This window comes from Pongo abelii, chromosome 1 (genome assembly GCF_028885655.2).
Source record: "Pongo abelii isolate AG06213 chromosome 1, NHGRI_mPonAbe1-v2.0_pri, whole genome shotgun sequence".
In the NCBI taxonomy this organism is placed as follows: Eukaryota; Metazoa; Chordata; class Mammalia; order Primates; family Hominidae; genus Pongo; species Pongo abelii.
The window spans coordinates 201,353,282-201,370,216 of NC_071985.2; the positions used below are offsets into that span (position 1 = coordinate 201,353,282).

Consider the following 16,935-nt stretch of genomic DNA (forward strand, 5'->3'; position numbering starts at 1 on the left):
AGTGCAATGGTGCGATCTTGGCTCAGTGCAACCTCTGCCTCCTGGGTTCAAGCGATTCTCCTGTCTCAGCCTCCTGAGTAGCTGGGATTACAGGCGTCCGCCACTACGCCTGGCTAATTTTTGGTATTTTTAGTAGAGACGGGGTTTCACCATGTTGGCCAAGCTGGTCTCGAACTCCTGACCTCAGGTGATCTGCCCGCCTTGGCCTCCCAAAGTGCTGGGATTACAGGTGTAAGCCATCGCACCCGGCCAACTCCATTACTCTTTTTCAAGTTTGCTTATTGGCAGTCAGCCCCTTGGAACTTCAAAATTAAGGAACAGATCCTGGGCTATGATGCCCTCTACCCACACCACAGGTCCAGCCCAATGTCCTGAACAGGTCCTGGCTTCTTCCTTCTGACACTTTTTATTTTTAACTCCATAAGGCCTGAGCTTGGGCTGAAACAGAAACGTGCTTCACCTGATGTTCTGCTCTGTCTATATCCACAGTTCAATAACAGCGCAGGCTTTGGAGTTAGGCAAGCCTTGGTTTAAATCCTCAACTTGCCTTAGTTTATGTGACTTCTTTGAGCCTTTGTTTCTTTTACACAAAATGGTGATAATCCCCTTCTTGCAGTGTTGTGAAAATTGAGATATGTACACAAAGCACCTAGGCCATGGTATGTGCTTAATAAATGGTGGCTGTGCTTGGTGTTACTTGACTCTCTACTGCATCCTTTGGGATTTGGGTGCCTGCCTGTCCGTCCAGATGTCCTTGAGATCTCACGAGTTCTCTTTGAGTGCAAAGACCTCATTCTCATTATCAAACCAGGCTGGTCCCAGACCTCAGAGTTCATGTCTTCATGCTGGAATCCTGGGAAGCACTGAACGTGGAGTCAGGAGATGTGGGTTTGAGTCCTGAGATTTGCTGTGACTTCATCTGGAAGATGGGGTTTTAATACCTTTTTTAAAGGTATGAAATAATGATGGAAGTGTTTTGTGCCTAGAAAGGCATTTGTTGCATCTCAGGCATTCTTTTCATTCTGACCACCCAGATCTGACCCTGGCTGTGCCCATCTGTAACTCTCTGGCCATCATCTTCACACTGATTGTTGGGAAGGCCCTTGGAGAAGATATTGGTGGAAAACGTAAGTCAGGCTACTGCGAGTGTGGGACGCAACTCTGTGGATCTCGACATACCTGTGTTAGTTCCTTCCCAGAACCCATCTCCCCAGAGTGGGTGAGGACACGGCCTTTTCCCATCCTGCCCTTTCCTCTGCAGCTGTTTTGCTTCCTTGTGGCCATCAGAGTTCCCTTCCCCTGGACAGTCTGGGGAAAGACAGAGGCTGGGGTGGGATTCAGGACCAGACCCCATCTGAGCCCTTCCTCCAGCCCTGTACCAGCTCCTACTGGCATGGCTGAGCTCAGACCCCCTTGATTTCTGCCTATTATCCCAGGAGCAGTTGCTGGCATGGTGCTCACCGTGATAGGAATTTCACTCTGCATCACAAGCTCAGTGAGTAAGACCCAGGGGCAACAGTCTACCCTTTGAGTGGGCCGAACCCACCTCCAGCTCTGCTGCCTCCAGGAAGCCCCTGGGCCATGAAGTGCTGGCAGTGAGCGGATGGACCTAGCACTTCCCCTCTCTGGCCTTAGCTTCCTCCTCTCTTATGGGGATAACAGCTACCTCATGGATCACAATAAGAGAACAAGAGTGAAAGAGTTTTGTAACCTTCAAGTGCTGTTCAGCTGCGGGGATTTAGCACAGGAGACTCTACGCTCACCCTCAGCAACCTTTCTGCCCCAGCAGCTCTCTTCCTGCTGACATCTCAGGCCCCCAGCCCAGCCACCATTACTGTGGCCTGATCTGGACTATCACAGTGGCAGGTTCCATGGACTGCAGAACTCCAGCTGCATGGAAAGGGCCAGCTGCAGACTTTGAGCCAGAAATGCAAACGGGAGGCCTCTGGGGCTCAGTCAGAGCGCTTTGGCTGAATGAGGTGTGGAACCGAGGGGAAGAAGGTGCGTCGGAGTGGCAGATGCAGGAAATGAGCTGTCTATTAGCCTTGCCTGCCCCACCCATGAGGTAGGCAGAAATCCTCACTGCCAGCTCCTCTTAAACAGGTAGAGAGCTGTGAGCCCCAGCCCCACCTGACTCCAGCACACAGCACACCTGGCGAGTAGTAGCTGTCAATAAATCTGTGGTAAACAGACGGAGATTAGTAAGTATTCTTTTATTGTGACAAACTCGCTCCCCCGTTTGTGGCCTGTCTCCCAGGCTCAGTCAGCTACTTCTTTCTCTGGCCAGAGAATCCCATAAGGAAATAGCCCCCACAGCCAGGGCTGCTCTGCTCAGAGGAAGGGAAGGCTGGGCTGTGGGTTTAGGAGCAGGAGAACAGGAAGGGCTGAGGAGGCCGCAGTGTACCCTGTGAGCCCAGCGGAGGTGCTGGCTCCTGAGGAACAAGCTGCTGGAGGCTGAGGACAAAAGGTGGCCAGAGTAGTGGTCCCCAGTTGCCCTCTGGAGCTGCTGGCTCTCAAGATGGCAGAGCTGGGGCTGAGGCTGAGATAGCAGCCCCAGCCCCAGGCTGGTTTTCCAGGGACAAGGCCTCTTCCACTATCTGTGCTGCCCTCTGGAGGAGGTGGAAGGCCATACAGAATGGAGCCGTGAGTATGGTCAGCCTCCAGCTCTCAGCCAGGAGGTCCCCAACCCCAAGGAAGGAAGAAACTGGAAATTAGGAACTGCTTCCTCATTTAACAAGGTAGGAAGTTAGGAGATTACCTTCAATCACAAGGGAGGAGAACTGTTCCTGGGACCCAAGGCTGCCAGTTTCCAGCTCAGAGCTCCTCCCATCCCAACATACTGTTTCCTGATCCAACAGCTTACCTGATCCAAGGGCTCCTCTGTCTGGGTGTCTTCATCATCTGCTACTTCCAGGGCCCCCGCTGTCTCCTTCCTTGGGTGGGGAGCTCCGTGTACTCCTATAACTCCTAAAGAGGGGAGGCAGCATTGGGTGATGCCCAGGCTGAAGAGCCCTCAGCATTCCTGCCCTGGACCTTCATGCTAGCCCCTTTCCCTCCCCTGAACCTGGTTCTGCATTCCCCACCACCTCCCAGGATGGCAAGGAAGTGAGAGGTAGGCCTTTGGTCCCACCCCCATCCCCTCTAGATCCCACCCCTGAAGTCTCATCGCTTTAAGCACTGCCCTTTCCAGGCGCTTCTTTTCGTGTGATGAGGCCCTGTGAAGAAGGGACAGGATATACAGATGGGGGCAGCTGGAGACAGTTATTATGAGGTCAGGACCAGCTTTTTTTTTTTTTACGGGCAGTCTCCTGAGCCAGAGTAGGTTCAGACTCCTTTATCTTTTTTTTTTTTTTTTTTTTTCAGTGCCGGTTTTGTGTCTGAGCATTCTGCTCCCATGGACATCCCCAACAACAGCAGGGACCAACCCATGTCACTGTCAAAGGGCAGCTGAGAAGGGCCTGAGCCCCAGGGACCCCTCACCTGATGGGAATGAGAGTGTGGGGAGCTTGCTTCTTGGCTGAATGGTCTGCTGGGGTCTGGCATAGAAAGCAGATGGCTTAATTCGGTCTGGTTCCTTTGGAGAGGGCTGGGTTACCTGGGCCCTGTGGCCTTGGGCCTAGAGAAGGGACACTGGGCTTGGACCCTGATTGCTGGCCATTCTTACCTTTCCTACTCCCCAGTTCAGGCTTCAGAGAGCCCCTGACACCTGCAGGAACATGGCAGAGGAGATGCTGTCTGTCTTCACAAACTACGTCCTCCCTCCTTGCTGCCTCTTCCCACCAGCCTGACTTATCCAGGGACGGAGCAGTAGGTGCCTGGCACTCCTCGATGCGCAGTGAAACCAGACTGTGCTTCCCCACCCCCACTGCCATGCCCCATGCTCACTGGCTAATTTCTTGGGAGGGCTTAGACCTGGATAATATAACTTCCCTTGGACCCTGCTGTGCCAAATATGCCAATTCTCTCCCCCAGCGTCCAACCTAGCAAGAAGGCATTAAGTCCTGCAAATCAGATGAGAATTCTGGTCTGGCCCCTGCCACTCAATTAACTGTGTCACCCTGAACAAATCACTTCTTTTTTTTTTTTTTTTTTAAGACTTGAGTGTTACTCTGTCACCCAGGCTGGAGTGCAGTGGTGTGATCTCGGCTCACCACAACCTCCACCTCCCAGGTTCAAGTGATTCTCCTGCCTCAGCCTCCCAAGTAGCTGGGACTACAGGTACCCACCACCATGCCCAGCTAATTTTTTTGTACTTTTAGTAAAGATAGGGTTTTACCATGTTGGCCAGGCTGGTCTTGAACTCCTGACCTCAGGTGATCCACTCTCCTCAGCCTCCCAAAGTGCTGGGATTACAGGCATGAGCCATCGTGCCCAAGGCCCACTTCACTCTTTTCAGCTTCAGTTTCTACCTCTGGAAAATGGGATAATCTTTCTTTCACAAGATTATTAAGAGTGGCCAGGTGAGGTGGCTCACGACTGTAATCCCAGCACTTTGGGAGGCTGAGGTGGGCAGATCACCTGAGGGAGTTCGAGACCAGCCTGACCAACACGGAGAAACCCTGTCTCTACTAAAAATTAAAAAAATTAGCCGGGTGTGGCTGAGCGCGGTGGCTCACGCCTGTAATTCCAGCACTTTGGGAGGCTGAGGTGGGCTGATCACGAGGTCAGGAGATCGAGACCATCCTGGCTAACACGGTGAAACCCCGTCTCTACTAAAAATACAAAAAAAATTAGCCAGGCATGGTGGTGGGTGCCTGTAGTCCCAGCTGCTTGGGAGGCTGAAGCAGGAGAATGGTGTAAACCCGGGAGGCGGAGCTGGCAGTGAGCCAAGATTGCGCCACTGCACTCCAGCCTGGGCAACAGAGCGAGACTCCGTCTCAAAAAAAAAAAAAAAAAAAAATTAGTCGGGTATGGTGGCACATACCTGTAATCCCAGCTACTTGGGAGGCTGAGGCAGGAGAATCACTTGAACCCAGAAGGTGGAGGTTGCAGCGAGCTGAGATTGTGCTATTGCACTCCAGCCTGAGCAACAAGAGCGAAACTCCGTCTCAAAAAAAAAAAGATGATTAAGAGGATGCAGGCTGGGCATAGTGTAATCACAGCACTTTGGGAGGCCAAGGTGGGAGGACTGCTTGAGCCCAGGAGTTCAAGACCAGCCTTCGCAATCTCGTGAGACTCATCTCTATATTTAAAATAAAAGAAAAAAGGAGTCCAGGCGCAGTGGCTCACGCCTGTAATCCCAGCACTTTGGGAGGCTGAGGCGGGCAGATCACAAGGTCAGGAGTTCAAGACCAGCCTGGCCAACATGGTGAAACCCCGTCTCTACTAAAAATACACAAAATTAGCTTGACATGGTGGAGCGTGCCCATAATCCCAGCTACTCAGGAGGCTAAGGCAGGAGAATTGCTTGAACCGGGACCTGGGAGGCGGAGGTTGCAGTGAGCCAAGATCCTGCCACTGCACTCCAGCCTGGACTACAGAGCAAGACCCCGTCTCAAAAAAAAAAAGAAAAAAGGAAAAAGAGAGGATGCAGTGAAATAAGGTCAGAGCCTGTGCCAGAAGAGTTGTCAGCCAGTCACTCCCCTTCCTTCCCACCCCTCATTGTCCCCTGCGTCACCTACCCCCTGCCTGTGGGGTCTAGACTTCGAGCCTGGAGGATGCCTACAATGACAAAAGGAAAGGCTTGTAGTGGGCAGAGGACATAGAGTCAAAGCACACAGACCCAGAGGGTGGCTTCCTCTGCCCGGCCTGTTACCGCTCCACCTCCCACATACATACCAGCAGCCCCTGGGCAGGGAGGGGCTGGGCACCAGCAGCTCCAGATAGGGAAGGTCCTTGAACTCATCCTCTCCGACAGCCACATAGTAATGGCCAGTTACCAGCTCCTCCCCTGCTGACAGTGGGAGTCCCTCTAGGGTGCAGAGTCTGGGAGAGAGAGGTGAGGATAAGGGCTGGTAGACTCGATGCTTCTTCACATTCAGCAGACTGAAGGGGTGGGTGCAGCTATTCCAAGGTGCCCTCTGGCCTCTGGGCACCCAGGCTCTACCCTGCCCCTGAGGGCTGGGCAGAGGGCCCTCTCCCAGTGGCATAGGGGGAAGTCCCATGTGGGGGAACGTGCTTTCCTTTTGCCTCTTCATCCTCAGCCACAGCTGAAGCCAGTGACGAGGCTCTCTTTGGGGACTTTTGGGTCCTCCCAGTCCCCATACTCACTTGTACACAGCCCCACTCTGCAACTTGACCTTCTCAGTCAGGAGCTTCAACACAGTTTCCCAGTCCTGGCTGGCAGCCTGGGACAGCTTCAGACTACATGGGGGACTTACCAGGTCCCCATTCCTGAACACACTGAGACAAAAAGCCTGGTAAGGGGGAGTGTCCCCAGGAGTCCCTACATGAGAGGGGAAGGGTGGCACAGGGCCAGCAATAACCATAACACTGGTCTCTTTTCACCCATCAAGCATGCTGGACTTCTACATTCCCAACAGTAACCAGAGGCTCCTGGAACAAACCCAACACCATTTTCTTGGTCTTACTAAAACAAACATCGACACCCCTGCTCCCCCACACTGGCACTCACTGGATATAGCTGGGAGCACCTGCAGGCAGCTGCCGTCCAATGACCCCATCACACAAGTGGCGAGTCACGGGAGGACCCTGAAACCCAAGTCAGGCCTCCAAATCAGGAGAGTTGGGGCCTTTGGTTAGGGGTGGGTCCATCCAAGGTGTGGAGTGAGGGGGCTGGAACCAGACTGGGGCAGGAAGGGGGCGAGGACGAGTAAGACAGGTCACACCTTTCACCAAAAGGTGCTTCAATGTTCCCGAAGTCACATTCTAACCACCCCCTTTCCCAATCTGTGTTTCACAGCTTCCTCTTTCCTTTGGGGACCCCAGTGTGGAAATAAAGGCTGCAACAGAAGCAAGAAATAGTGTCTTGAAATCCCACACCCCAGGAAAGATAGTAGCTGGCTCCAAAGTACCCCCCTCCATGGAACTGGCAGATCCTGCTGCTTCCCTGGCTTCCCAGACAAAATTGGGGGCAGTTCCAGGAGGAGTGGGAAGACAGAGGGGCTGGGGCACAGGTTCCCCGGGACTCACTTGTAATCTGCAGCTCTTCCCACCTGGGTCCTTCCCTCCATGGGGTAAATAGCTGAAAGGATAGATAGGTCACAGGTCATCTTGTGGAGACCGAGGCCTCAATAGCCTGGCAGATGTCAGTGTTGGGTTGGGGCGCAGCTCACCAGATATCCCTCCCCATGGAATAGTGGCAATCATCTCAGTCCAGAAACAAGATATTGGCAGCTGAACCTGCCCTAGGACCCCTTGAGTGCTCAAGTGCTGTCTGGGTAAGTGCTGGGTAAGTCTGGAAATCCAGACTGGGGTCTCAATACTAACCATGAGATGAAAGGTCAAGAGGGCTGGGCATGGCAGCTCACGCCTGTAATCCCAGCTGTTTGGGAGGCTGAGGCAGGAGGATCACTTGAGCCCAGGAGTTTGAGACCAGTCTAGGCAACCTCATTGCTACCAAAAAACAAAAACAAAAATTAGCCAGGCATGGTGGCATGCATGTGTGGCCCCAGCTACTTGGGAGGCTGAGGCAGGAGGATTGCGTGAGCTCAGGAGTTTGAGGCTGCAGTGAGCCATGATCGTGCCAGTGCACTGCAATCCAGCCTGGGTGACAGAGCAAGACCCTGTCTCAAAAAAAAAAAAAAAAAAAAAAAAGTCAAGAGAAACTAGAAACTAGTGCATTATGCATCCTGCTGTATCCCAAGAATATTCTCATTCATGAGATAGGTCATTTTATCTCCATTTTGTATGAGACTCCAAGAAATTAAGTGACTTGCCCAAAGTCACACAAGGAATGAAGCCTAGATTCTAAGTCTACCTAGCTTCCCTCCTCTGGCCTTTTTTTTCTTTTTTTCTTTTTTTTTTTTTTTTGAGACAGAGTCTCTGTCCCCCAGGCTGGAGTGCAGTTGTGCGATCTCAGCTAACTGCAACCTCCGCCTCATGGGTTCAAGCGATTCTTCTGCCTCAGCCTCCTGAGTAGCTGCGATTATGGGCATGTGCTACCAAGCCTGGCTGAATTTTTTTTTTTTTTTTTTTTTTTTTTGAGATGGAGTTTCACTCTTATTGCCCAGGCTGGAGTGCGGTGGCACGATCTCGGCTCACTGCAACCTCCGCCTCCCAGGTTCAAGCGATTCTCCTGCCTCAGCCACCTGAGCAGCTGGGATTACAGACATGCGCCACTACGCTCGGCTAATTTTGTAGTTTTAGTAGAGATGGGGTTTACTCCATGTTGGTCAGGCTGGTCTCGAGCTCCTGACCTCAGGTGATCTGCCCGCCTTGGCTTCCCAAAGTGCCGGGATTACAGGCGTGAGCCATCGCGCCCAGCCAATTTTTGTATTTTTAGTAGAGACAGAGTTTCGCCATGTTGGCCAAGCTGGTCTCGAACACCTGACCTCAGGTGATCCACCCACCTCGGCCTCCCAAAGTGTTAGGATTACAGGCATGAGCCACCGTGCCCAGCCACTTACCCCCTCTTGATCCTTACATTATAGTAAGCAACCTCAGCTGAGAGCTAAGAGTAGGACCTGGAAGCCAGACATGAGTCAGAGACTCAGGTACTCAAATTCTTCTCCCACCCTGGGAGACAGTCTCCTCCTGCAACGGGATGGCCCTAGCCTAACGGGAGAGTCTGGGATGCCTATGCACAGTGGGGAGGAATGGATGGGTGGATTTAGAGTGTTCAGTGATAGGGGGTCCAAGCAAGAAGAGCTTTTGGAAAAAGGGGCTCACCCTGTGGGAGAGTGGTCTTCCCACAGGCTGATCTTGGCTGTGATGGGCATAAACATTAGTAACACACAGAATTCTATTTGAATTTCAGTTCAGCTATTTGTTATGTACTCTTAGGCAGGTTTTCTGTCTGTTTTCCCTTTCTAATGGAGGCAAAACCACCCCTCCTACGTAGAGTTCAGTAAGTACCAGTAACATGCTGGTATATACATGGTAGATACTGAATACACGCTCTTGCCGTTACCTCCCTTGCTAGGCTGTTTGACCAGCCCCAGCCCACTCACTGGAGCTTGTGGAATCGTTCAAATCCAGCGGCCACATACTGCCCTCTGTTCTTCAAGTCTGCCAGGCTGGTGACAGGGTGGCCATGACAAGGTGTGTAGAGGGCACGCACAGCCAGTGGGGCCTGCACAGCTGATGTCACCTCGCAGAGGAAGGCCTCCATGGTGGGGAAGCGGCGTTGAGTCACCACCAGCTGGGAGCCTGGGAAGAATGGGTCCCCATTCCGGTACACCACTACCCTCTTGGCTGCTGGACTGCCACCCGCCATAGTGTATCCTCAGTCAGAGAAACAGACCTGTTGCCAGGCAACCAAGGAAGGGCTGGGAACATTGCCAATCAGAGGCGGAATCCTGCCCTCTCACCCAGGAAGGCAGAGGGAGACTGTGGCAGGAGCATTTATCTGCTTTCAGGGTTTTATCCAATCTGCCCTGGGGAGATCACACTTAAACATAGGTGTTACCCTACTCTCCAGAGCCTCCTTGCCACTCTAAAGCACAAGGCTGTGCTCAATTGGGGATCAGCTTTGGGAGCTGTTCCCTAAGGAGGATGGCTAGATCTGTTCCTGGGCCATGGCTCCTAGCTGGCTCCGGGGTCAATGCCCCATGCCAGTAGGAAGTGAATGGCAAGGCCCAGAGTATATCCTGGCCAGAAGCAGAAATGAAAGCAGCCAGGCTCAGAATCTAAGAAAAACCTTTATTCCCAACAGACCTCTCATTCCACTTCCCCCAGGTAACTCCTTAGCCACAAATTTGTTTTGTTTTTTGAGACCGTGTCTTGCTCTGTAGCCCAGGCTGGAGTGCAGTGGCATCATCTTGGCCTACTGCAACCTCCATCTCCTGGGTTCAAGCGATTCTCCTGCCTCAGCCTCCTGAGTAGCTGGGACTACAAGCAGGCACCACCACGCCTGGCTAATTTTTGTATTTTTAGTTGAGATGGGGTTTCATTTCACCCTGTTGGTCAGGCTGGTCTCAAACTTCTGACCTCAGGTGATCCACTCACCTTGGCCTCCCAAAGCGCTGGGATTATAGGTGTGAGCCACTGCACCCGGCCCCTTATCCACAAATTTGGATTGAGCCACAGGCAGAGGATTGAAAGCGTGTCCTTTCTCCTTCCCTGTACTCATGCCAGCTCTCTGCTCCAGCTTCTCTTGGCCCCACTAGCCACCAATGGCCAGGGGCAGGAGCAGAAGCCAGAGCTGGTCAGAGAGGTAGGATGAGGTCTTGTCTCACTGCCCTTTCATAGCATTCCCCTTTGGAACCTGATCCTCTCCTGGCTTCCTAGGGTCTAGCCAGGTGGTCCTGTTTTCCATGGCCAGCCCCTCCACTGTTCCTCTCCTGTACAGCCTGCCCCTGTAGAAGACAGGATCTCAGGTGACTTTTATCTCCATGGTATAATCCTCTGGTTTTTCTGTCCTTCATGACTAGGCTCATTGGAGGTTCCATCTCTGGAGCTTCTGTCAGTGGGGGCCTGGCCTTTGGGTAGTTTAGTCCTCCAGAGATCGAGGACACTATGCTCTGGCCCCGCCAAGGTACCATCCCAGACGGTGTGGTCCTCTGAGAGGCCCAACTCTTGTGTCCTGACTGTTTGGCAGTCAGGCTCTTTGTGGTCTAGTTTTCTGGGATATGTCTCCTTGAGTCCTCATAGAGTGCAGACAGCTGTGTCCTGGACTTCCTGGGACAATGGTCCCTAGGTTTTAAACCTCTGGGGGTCTGGTCCTCCAGAATTTTCATCTGCAGCAGGCAGGTCCCTCCAAAGGTCTGTCTTCCATCGTCTGGCCCTTTGGTGAGCCTGTCCCCCAAGGCCTGGCTGTTTGATGGTATAGATGACAGTGGTCCAGACTTGCTGTAGCATGGTTCTCTGCACTTAGCCCCAGCAATGTTTTTTTGTGTAGTGGCCAAACTTCCTGGGGATCTGTGGGGTGATTTGACCCTGTGACAGGCGTCATCCTCCTGTTCTAGCTCTCCAGTGGTCCTGTCTCTGTAGGACTGGTCCTCCAGTGGTGTGCTTGGTTGTGACTGGTCCCTCTCACAGGCCTGTTCCCCATGTTCTAGGCACACGTGGGGTTCCTCTCTGATCGGGCCTGCCTCTGGGGATCTCAGTGTTTGTTTGAGAAGTAGGTACTGTTGGGGGAGAGAACGTACATTGTACCAAGCAGGCCTGCTTGGGCATGGCAGGAGGTCTCTCCCTAACCCCCACCCTTGACCCTAAATGTTCAGAAAGAGTTCCAGGTTAGTGTTACCTCCTTACGGCTATTGATGGCCTGTTGCAGCCACAGCAATTCCATGGCCAAGTGGCTGCGGTGGTACTGAAGCTCTTGAAGCTGAGGTTGGCTGTGGGGCAGTCTTTGATCTGTGGCTTCTGTGAAGGAGGGAAGGAAGGAAGGAGAAAACCTTGAGGGACCAGACCCTGGGAAATGGCCTAGCCTTAGACTTTGGAAACTCCCTCCCCCCCCACTGCCCAACCATGTGGTGGCCCTATCCTGGCAGAGGGAAGATGGGAAACGGATGCAGCTTCTCTAGCGCAAGCCTTTCACTCTTCAGATGGGGAGGCTGAGGCACAGTGAGGGTTAGGGGCTTGTCCTGATCTTGGCAGAGAGGTACCTGGATTCTCCATCCTTGTCGTGTCTCTGGTCTCCTCTTGGCTGGGTTTCCTGTTCTGCTTCATCTGAAGCCAGGAGCTGTGATCTCTGCAGAGGCTTCCTTGATTTGCTGAGGTCTCTCCTGACTTCTTCAGCACCATCTCCTCCCCGGTGGCCTCTCCCTCAGACTCTTCACATGGGAAGTTGTTCCACAGCCCCTGCTCTGGATTTGCTACCCTGTCTCCTGCTTTCCAGGTCTGATGGGATTTTGCCTTCTGAGAAACAAGAGAGATGTGAGAGCCCCAGGGCTAAACCCTTCCACGTATCTGGGTACCATGATCTAGCAGACAAGTTGGTGAGGGTTAAGGAGTGGGGTGTGAGGAGGTGAGCCTACTGCCTCTTCCAGTGAGAAAAGCTTGTCACCGGGAAGGGTGGGTTCCACCCTGCCCAAGTCCCTCCTTCCCTTCTCTCCTAGGTGTGTTCTACCTCTGGGAGGAATCGCGGCCTGGGAATGCGGCCCTCGGTCCACTGAAGCGTGCCCAGGTCGCCCTCGACCTCTCGTACAATCGCCTCATACTCAGCTCGCAGGCTCTGGAACTGGCGTCGGACCAAGAAGCCCCGGACGCAGGCCTGGTATGCAGAACGAGAGGAAAGAAGTCCCTTATCACGGTAAGAGAGGGGGCATCTCGGAGGACTGTCCTGGAGAGGTCGTCCCGGCGAATGCAAGAGGGGACCCGACGGCGGGGAAAGGATAGGTGGGCTGTGCGCTAGGGCTCCGGGGGGCTCGAGGGACGATGCCGGACTGGATGCCCCTCCTCGCCTTAAGGCTCTTCCCGTTTCCCCGATCTCGCGCGAGCGTGTGGTGGGAGTGGAGGCGCGCAGGGCAGGGAGTCCGAGGGTCCCAGCTTTCCTCAGCGCGGTTGGGGACAGCCGGTATCTCCAGAGGTTGGCGCGCAGTTAGGGGACTGAACGTGGTAGCATCTCGCTGGGAGGTCCAGGTACGAGACCCCATGATTTCCCTAAGGGAAAAATCCTGTGAACCCCGCGCCCGCCCCAGCACCTGCAATGCAGACACCTTCCGAACCAGCAGCTCTGGCTCCATGGGCGCCAACGGCCAGGCCCGCCCGCGCGCCTGCGAAGTACGTCATTGGTCGGCGTCGCTCCTGAGCATGCGCAGGCGTGGGCTCTGCCCCCGCCGTTCCCACGGCAACCTCCTACCGTCCAGGGTAGAGGCGTCCTCGCGACAGGCGTACCTGCGTCTCCCCAGCCCCCGACTCCCCCTCCCACAGCCGCAAGGGGCACTCCAATCCCGCAGGCGGGACCTCCATAACCGAAGGCACGCGGCGCTGGGCTGTCTCCGCGGAGGCCGGGAGAAAAGGCGCAAGGAGGGGAAGCATGACACGGAGCCGCTTGCCTTCTTTCTGGTTTAATTCCATTCAACGCCCCCCTCCCCCATAGCACCTGGGGGGCCGCAGAACACCCGCCCGAGTCCGTAAAAAGTCACAGTTTGAAGAGAATGAGAGGGGCAGCGTGGGCCTGCGTGGGACGCCTACGCAGCGGACTGCTCCTCAGGCTCGGCGTTCTCGGCCAGGTGCAGCTTCTGGCTGTGCCCGTCAAGGATCGTGGCGCTTTGGACCAGTCCTTCCTCCCACCCCGGTCTCCCATCTTGCACAGGCTTAGTTTCCTCACCTGTGCAAAGGGCCGGGGACGAGGGTCTCGGGCCGTCTGTGGACTGAGGTTGCAGTCCGCGCCTGCCCTCTCTCATCCCCTCTCTCTTCATCCAGATCGTGCAGGTCAGACACACTGGGGTGTATGCGCACGCACTCGCGCTGTTTCTGACTGAGGACCAGGTGAGGTGGTAGTGTAAATTAGTAAAAATAATTGTTCAATGCTGAAAGGATAGGAGGACATCGGACAAGCTTTGCCATGATTGATGTCAGCTAAAGTACTCACAAAGATTTTGATCAGTAGTAAAACATCCCCTACAACCACTTTTCTTCTAATTTGGGGGAAATTCTAAATTCCTGTACCTGGGTTTGGGCAGTCTGTAGCTAAATCTGACAGGACTGCAAGAGGTGGGGAAGTTGGTTGTGTGTGAATACTCCTGGAGGGCTGGGGAGGAGGAAATTGACCTCTCAGGAACACACACACATAGACGGGTTCCTTGGAAAGGATACATCGAATTACTTAGGTCTTCCAGCTGCCAACAAAGAGAAAAAGGGAGGCTTCTGTTAGGAGGGGAACAAGGCCAAATCCCCAATGCTCTGGGGGCTATCTTCTGGGGAGGTTGAGGGGCCCAGAGCTCTTGGATCCATGCACGCCCACCTTTTCACCCAGGGCCCAGGAATGGCTTTGGGAGTATGTACCTCCTCCACCCCTCGTGCCCCCAGGAACCAAAGCACCCAGACATGAACCCACATTGCTAAGCAGCTGGTCCAGGTTACGGTCAGCCATCGTCTTCTTCTGCTCCTCTGGTAGCCCCTCAGTGACCCCATCCTCTTCCTCTTCATCGTCCTCCTCCTCCCCACACACGTCCAGGCTGAAGTGCAGCCGGGCTAGCTTCTCCTGCATCTCCCGAACATGCTCCAGCTGCTCAAAGGAGCATTCCTTCCCTGGAACGAAGCCCCTGTCTGAACCCTGGGAAAGGGTCCTGGAACCCTGGAACCTTGGTCCCAGTCATACCCCATGGACTGGGCCCTCCAGCCCTATCCACACACCCGCTGAAACCAGCCCCCAGGACTCACCAAAGGCCTGCAGCCGGCCAGAGTGGAAATCATTGAGCAGGTTCAGGAGTCCCCCCTCCATCTCATAGACATCAGTCACCTCGGTCAGGAAGGAGTGCTGCAGGGGCGTGCCTGCAGAGCCGCTTCCACCTCCAGCCAGGACTGGGCGGCACTTCTCCTTGCCTACTCTGGGTGGGGTGGACATGACCATGATCACAGGATAGGGGGCAGTCAGGCACCTCCTGCTCTTTCATGCCATCTGCCTATGCACCAATTTATCTGTCTATCTGCACTAACTCATCTGCCTATCTACTCACTAGCATAAATGGGTAAGTTTATGGTTCCCCTTGGGCACTGGGAAGGGGTGAGGAGGCGTGAAGAGGTCAAAAAGAAGTCTTTTCTGCTAATAACACAGCGAGAGCAGTGCCTGAAAGGGGGTCCCTGGGTTCCTGTCTGAGTGCCTCACTGATTTGTTTTATGACCCTGAATGAGTCACTTATCCTCCCTAGTCTTCAGTGTATATAGAGACAGCTAATCCCTTATTGCCACCAGGGGCTATCTTAACTCCTCCCAAAATATCTTTCTGTCCCTCTTCTTTTTTTTTGTTTTTTGAGACAGAGTCTCGCTCTGTTGCCCAGGCTGGAGTGCAGTGGCGTGATCTTGGCTCACTGCAACCTCGCCTCCTGGGTTCAAGTGATTCTCTTGCCTCAGCCTCCCAAGTTGCTGGGATTATAGGCGTCCGCCACTACGCCCTGCTAATTTTTTTTATTTTTAGTAGAGACGGGGTTTCACCGTGTTGGCCAGGCTGGTCTCGAACTCCTGACCTCAGGTCATCTGCCTGTCTTGGCCTCCCACAGTGCTAGGATTACAGGCGTGAGCCACTGCCCCAGCCCTTTTCTTTTTTTTAATTAAAAAAATTTTTGTTGTTGTTTGAGACAGAGTCTCACTGTCACACAGGCTGGAGTGCAGTGGCACAATCTCGGTTCACTGCAACCTTTGCGTTCCGGGTTCAAGCGATTCTCGTGCCTTAGCCTCCCAAGTTGCCGGGATTATAGGCGCCCACCACCACGCCGGGCTAACTTTTGTATTTTTAGTAGAGATGAGGTTTCACCATGTTGACCAAGCTGGTCTCAAACTCCTGACCTCAGGTGATCTGCCTGCCTCAGCCTCCCCAAGTGCTGGAATTATAGGTGTGAGCCACCATGCCCAGCCAACCCTCTTCTATTTAAAAACTGTTTTAAACAAAAACAAAAATACATAGAAAACAAAGCCAAACCAATAAACCAAAAAAACTGTCTTAAAATTTCCACTGCTCGCAGGATAAAATTGAATGCCCCTGCCAGCCTGGCCCTCCTGCCTTCCCAGTTGCCTTTCCTGCTACTCTCCCCACAGCCTTGAGCTTCATGCCCTTTAGGCAAGTGGTGTGCAAAACCACAGGGAAACACAGTGGTCTTATCTGGAGCAACTGGAGAAAGAACACATTGTGTTTAGTGGGGAGCCAACATGGACACATTATAAGGCAGCATGCAAACTCCCAATCATAAAAAAAATTCAACAGAGAATTCAAATTGTGCCCCCAGGTATTCCCTCACCATTTCCTGTCCCCTGATACTCCAGGGCCCCCAAACCACCTGTGGTTCCTGAAACCTTTCAGGTAATAGCTTTCTTCCATATTTATACCAGGTAAGCCTCTCAGCGTGGAACATTCACTTTCTGGCAGAGTTGCTCACTCCCTCCTCTGAGGCACATCCTCACGCTATGTGATCCCGGTGACCCACCTGGCCTTTTTGCTACACAGTTGAGGGTAGGGACTGGGTCTGAGTGAGCTCTGAGTTCTCAGGGGCCTGCTCCAGAAAGGCATCAATTATTGCTTAGGAACTAAAGGTGGAGGCCCCCCTTGCCTTCCTCTCTACAGTGCAACCCAGAGTTGGGGTCCCTCCTCCTTTCCTTCCCTTCTGTACCCACCTCTTGAACTTGGCCCGCTGCTTGGGGGATGGCAGATGAGGAAGTCCTAGGGCCAAGGAGCCGCTGTGGCTGGTAGGCACAGGGACCCTCCGTAGTGTGCCTGGGGCCTGGGCTGGCTGGGCCAGGCAGGGCTTGGGACTCCGTTTCTTCTTTTTGTCATCCATTGGGCGCTGGCTGGGCCTCAGGCCTAGGAGGGAAGCAACCCCACAAAGATAGCCAGGGGCAAAGTTAGCCTTTCACCCAGAAATCCCTGAGAGCTGCACCAAGGAAGGGCCCTGGGACCTTCCAGCTTGTCACCTCATCTATACAGTAGGGGCAGAGCCAGATGCCAGGGTCTGCTGCTGGGATCGTGGATGTACACTTGAAGGACCTTCTAAGGCCCACCCTAATTTCTGCCTGAAAACCTAGGCCCCTCCTGAAAAGGTGGGACCAGACACAATTATCTTGGCGCCACTGGGGCTTCCTGTCCCCGCGGCTGGGGGGCGGGGCTGGCAGAGGAAATGTAGTGGGAGACAGGACGGAGGTGAGCTGCAGAAGCCCAGCCGAAGATTAGGGGTGTCTTAACTAAGCCCTATTCTATTTATCAGTGGCCTAAGCAGA

At 53.7% G+C, this 16,935-nt stretch overlaps 4 protein-coding genes across 23 annotated transcripts in view; 1 reads left to right on the forward strand and 3 right to left on the reverse strand.

Moving 5' to 3' along the window:
- The window catches only part of TMEM234 (transmembrane protein 234), a 7,249-nt gene extending 3,313 nt beyond the window's left edge, over window positions 1–3,936 (forward strand). Inside the window, exons 4-11 of one of the 9 annotated variants that reach the window (XM_054547672.1) lie at window positions 1,035–1,127; window positions 1,437–1,495; window positions 1,861–2,001; window positions 2,104–2,738; window positions 2,859–3,112; window positions 3,191–3,271; window positions 3,364–3,565; window positions 3,681–3,936. In XM_054547672.1, the coding sequence (XP_054403647.1) occupies window positions 1,035–1,127; window positions 1,437–1,495; window positions 1,861–1,974 (266 nt within the window). In that variant the 3' untranslated portion in view covers window positions 1,975–2,001; window positions 2,104–2,738; window positions 2,859–3,112; ... (1 more) ...; window positions 3,364–3,565; window positions 3,681–3,936. 9 annotated transcript variants of the gene reach the window in all.
- The window catches only part of DCDC2B (doublecortin domain containing 2B), a 13,092-nt gene extending 2,871 nt beyond the window's left edge, over window positions 1–10,221 (reverse strand). The window contains exons 1-10 of one of the 11 annotated variants that reach the window (XM_063719604.1): window positions 10,069–10,221; window positions 9,072–9,270; window positions 7,093–7,144; window positions 6,575–6,651; window positions 6,211–6,342; window positions 5,779–5,925; window positions 5,622–5,661; window positions 3,481–3,616; window positions 2,864–2,967; window positions 2,199–2,454 (exon numbers count right to left, since the gene is read on the reverse strand). In XM_063719604.1, the coding sequence (XP_063575674.1) occupies window positions 2,332–2,454; window positions 2,864–2,967; window positions 3,481–3,616; window positions 5,622–5,661; window positions 5,779–5,925; window positions 6,211–6,342; window positions 6,575–6,651; window positions 7,093–7,144; window positions 9,072–9,270; window positions 10,069–10,192 (1,134 nt within the window). In that variant the 5' untranslated portion in view covers window positions 10,193–10,221 and the 3' untranslated portion in view covers window positions 2,199–2,331. Of the gene's footprint in view, window positions 1–1,121; window positions 1,309–2,198; window positions 2,610–2,863; window positions 2,968–3,480; window positions 3,707–4,924; window positions 5,023–5,621; window positions 5,926–6,210; window positions 6,343–6,574; window positions 6,652–7,092; window positions 7,145–9,071; window positions 9,338–10,068 lie in introns of those variants that run through there. The other 10 variants (XR_010138512.1, XM_063719601.1, XM_063719597.1 and 7 more) reach the window with 10 other exon arrangements.
- IQCC (IQ motif containing C) lies at window positions 9,749–12,801 on the reverse strand. The gene is given in 6 exon segments (XM_063719589.1): window positions 9,749–10,703; window positions 10,706–11,189; window positions 11,309–11,427; window positions 11,670–11,922; window positions 12,134–12,277; window positions 12,708–12,801. Coding segments are annotated over 6 exon segments (1,392 nt in total). The 5' UTR covers window positions 12,750–12,801; the 3' UTR covers window positions 9,749–10,353.
- CCDC28B (coiled-coil domain containing 28B) lies at window positions 9,749–16,516 on the reverse strand. Of its 2 annotated transcripts, XM_002811123.5 has the most exons (5): window positions 16,336–16,516; window positions 14,392–14,558; window positions 14,066–14,259; window positions 13,825–13,847; window positions 9,749–13,251 (listed from the first exon to the last, which is right to left on the reverse strand). In XM_002811123.5, exons 1-5 carry the CDS (start codon window positions 16,497–16,499, stop codon window positions 13,197–13,199), a joined length of 603 nt encoding a protein of 200 aa, XP_002811169.1. In that variant the 5' UTR covers window positions 16,500–16,516; the 3' UTR covers window positions 9,749–13,196. The 2 variants fall into 2 exon arrangements, with proteins under 2 accessions (XP_002811169.1, XP_009230734.1); XM_009232459.3 differs by having other exon boundaries at window positions 9,749–13,847.
- Window positions 16,517–16,935: the final 419 nt, after the last annotated feature.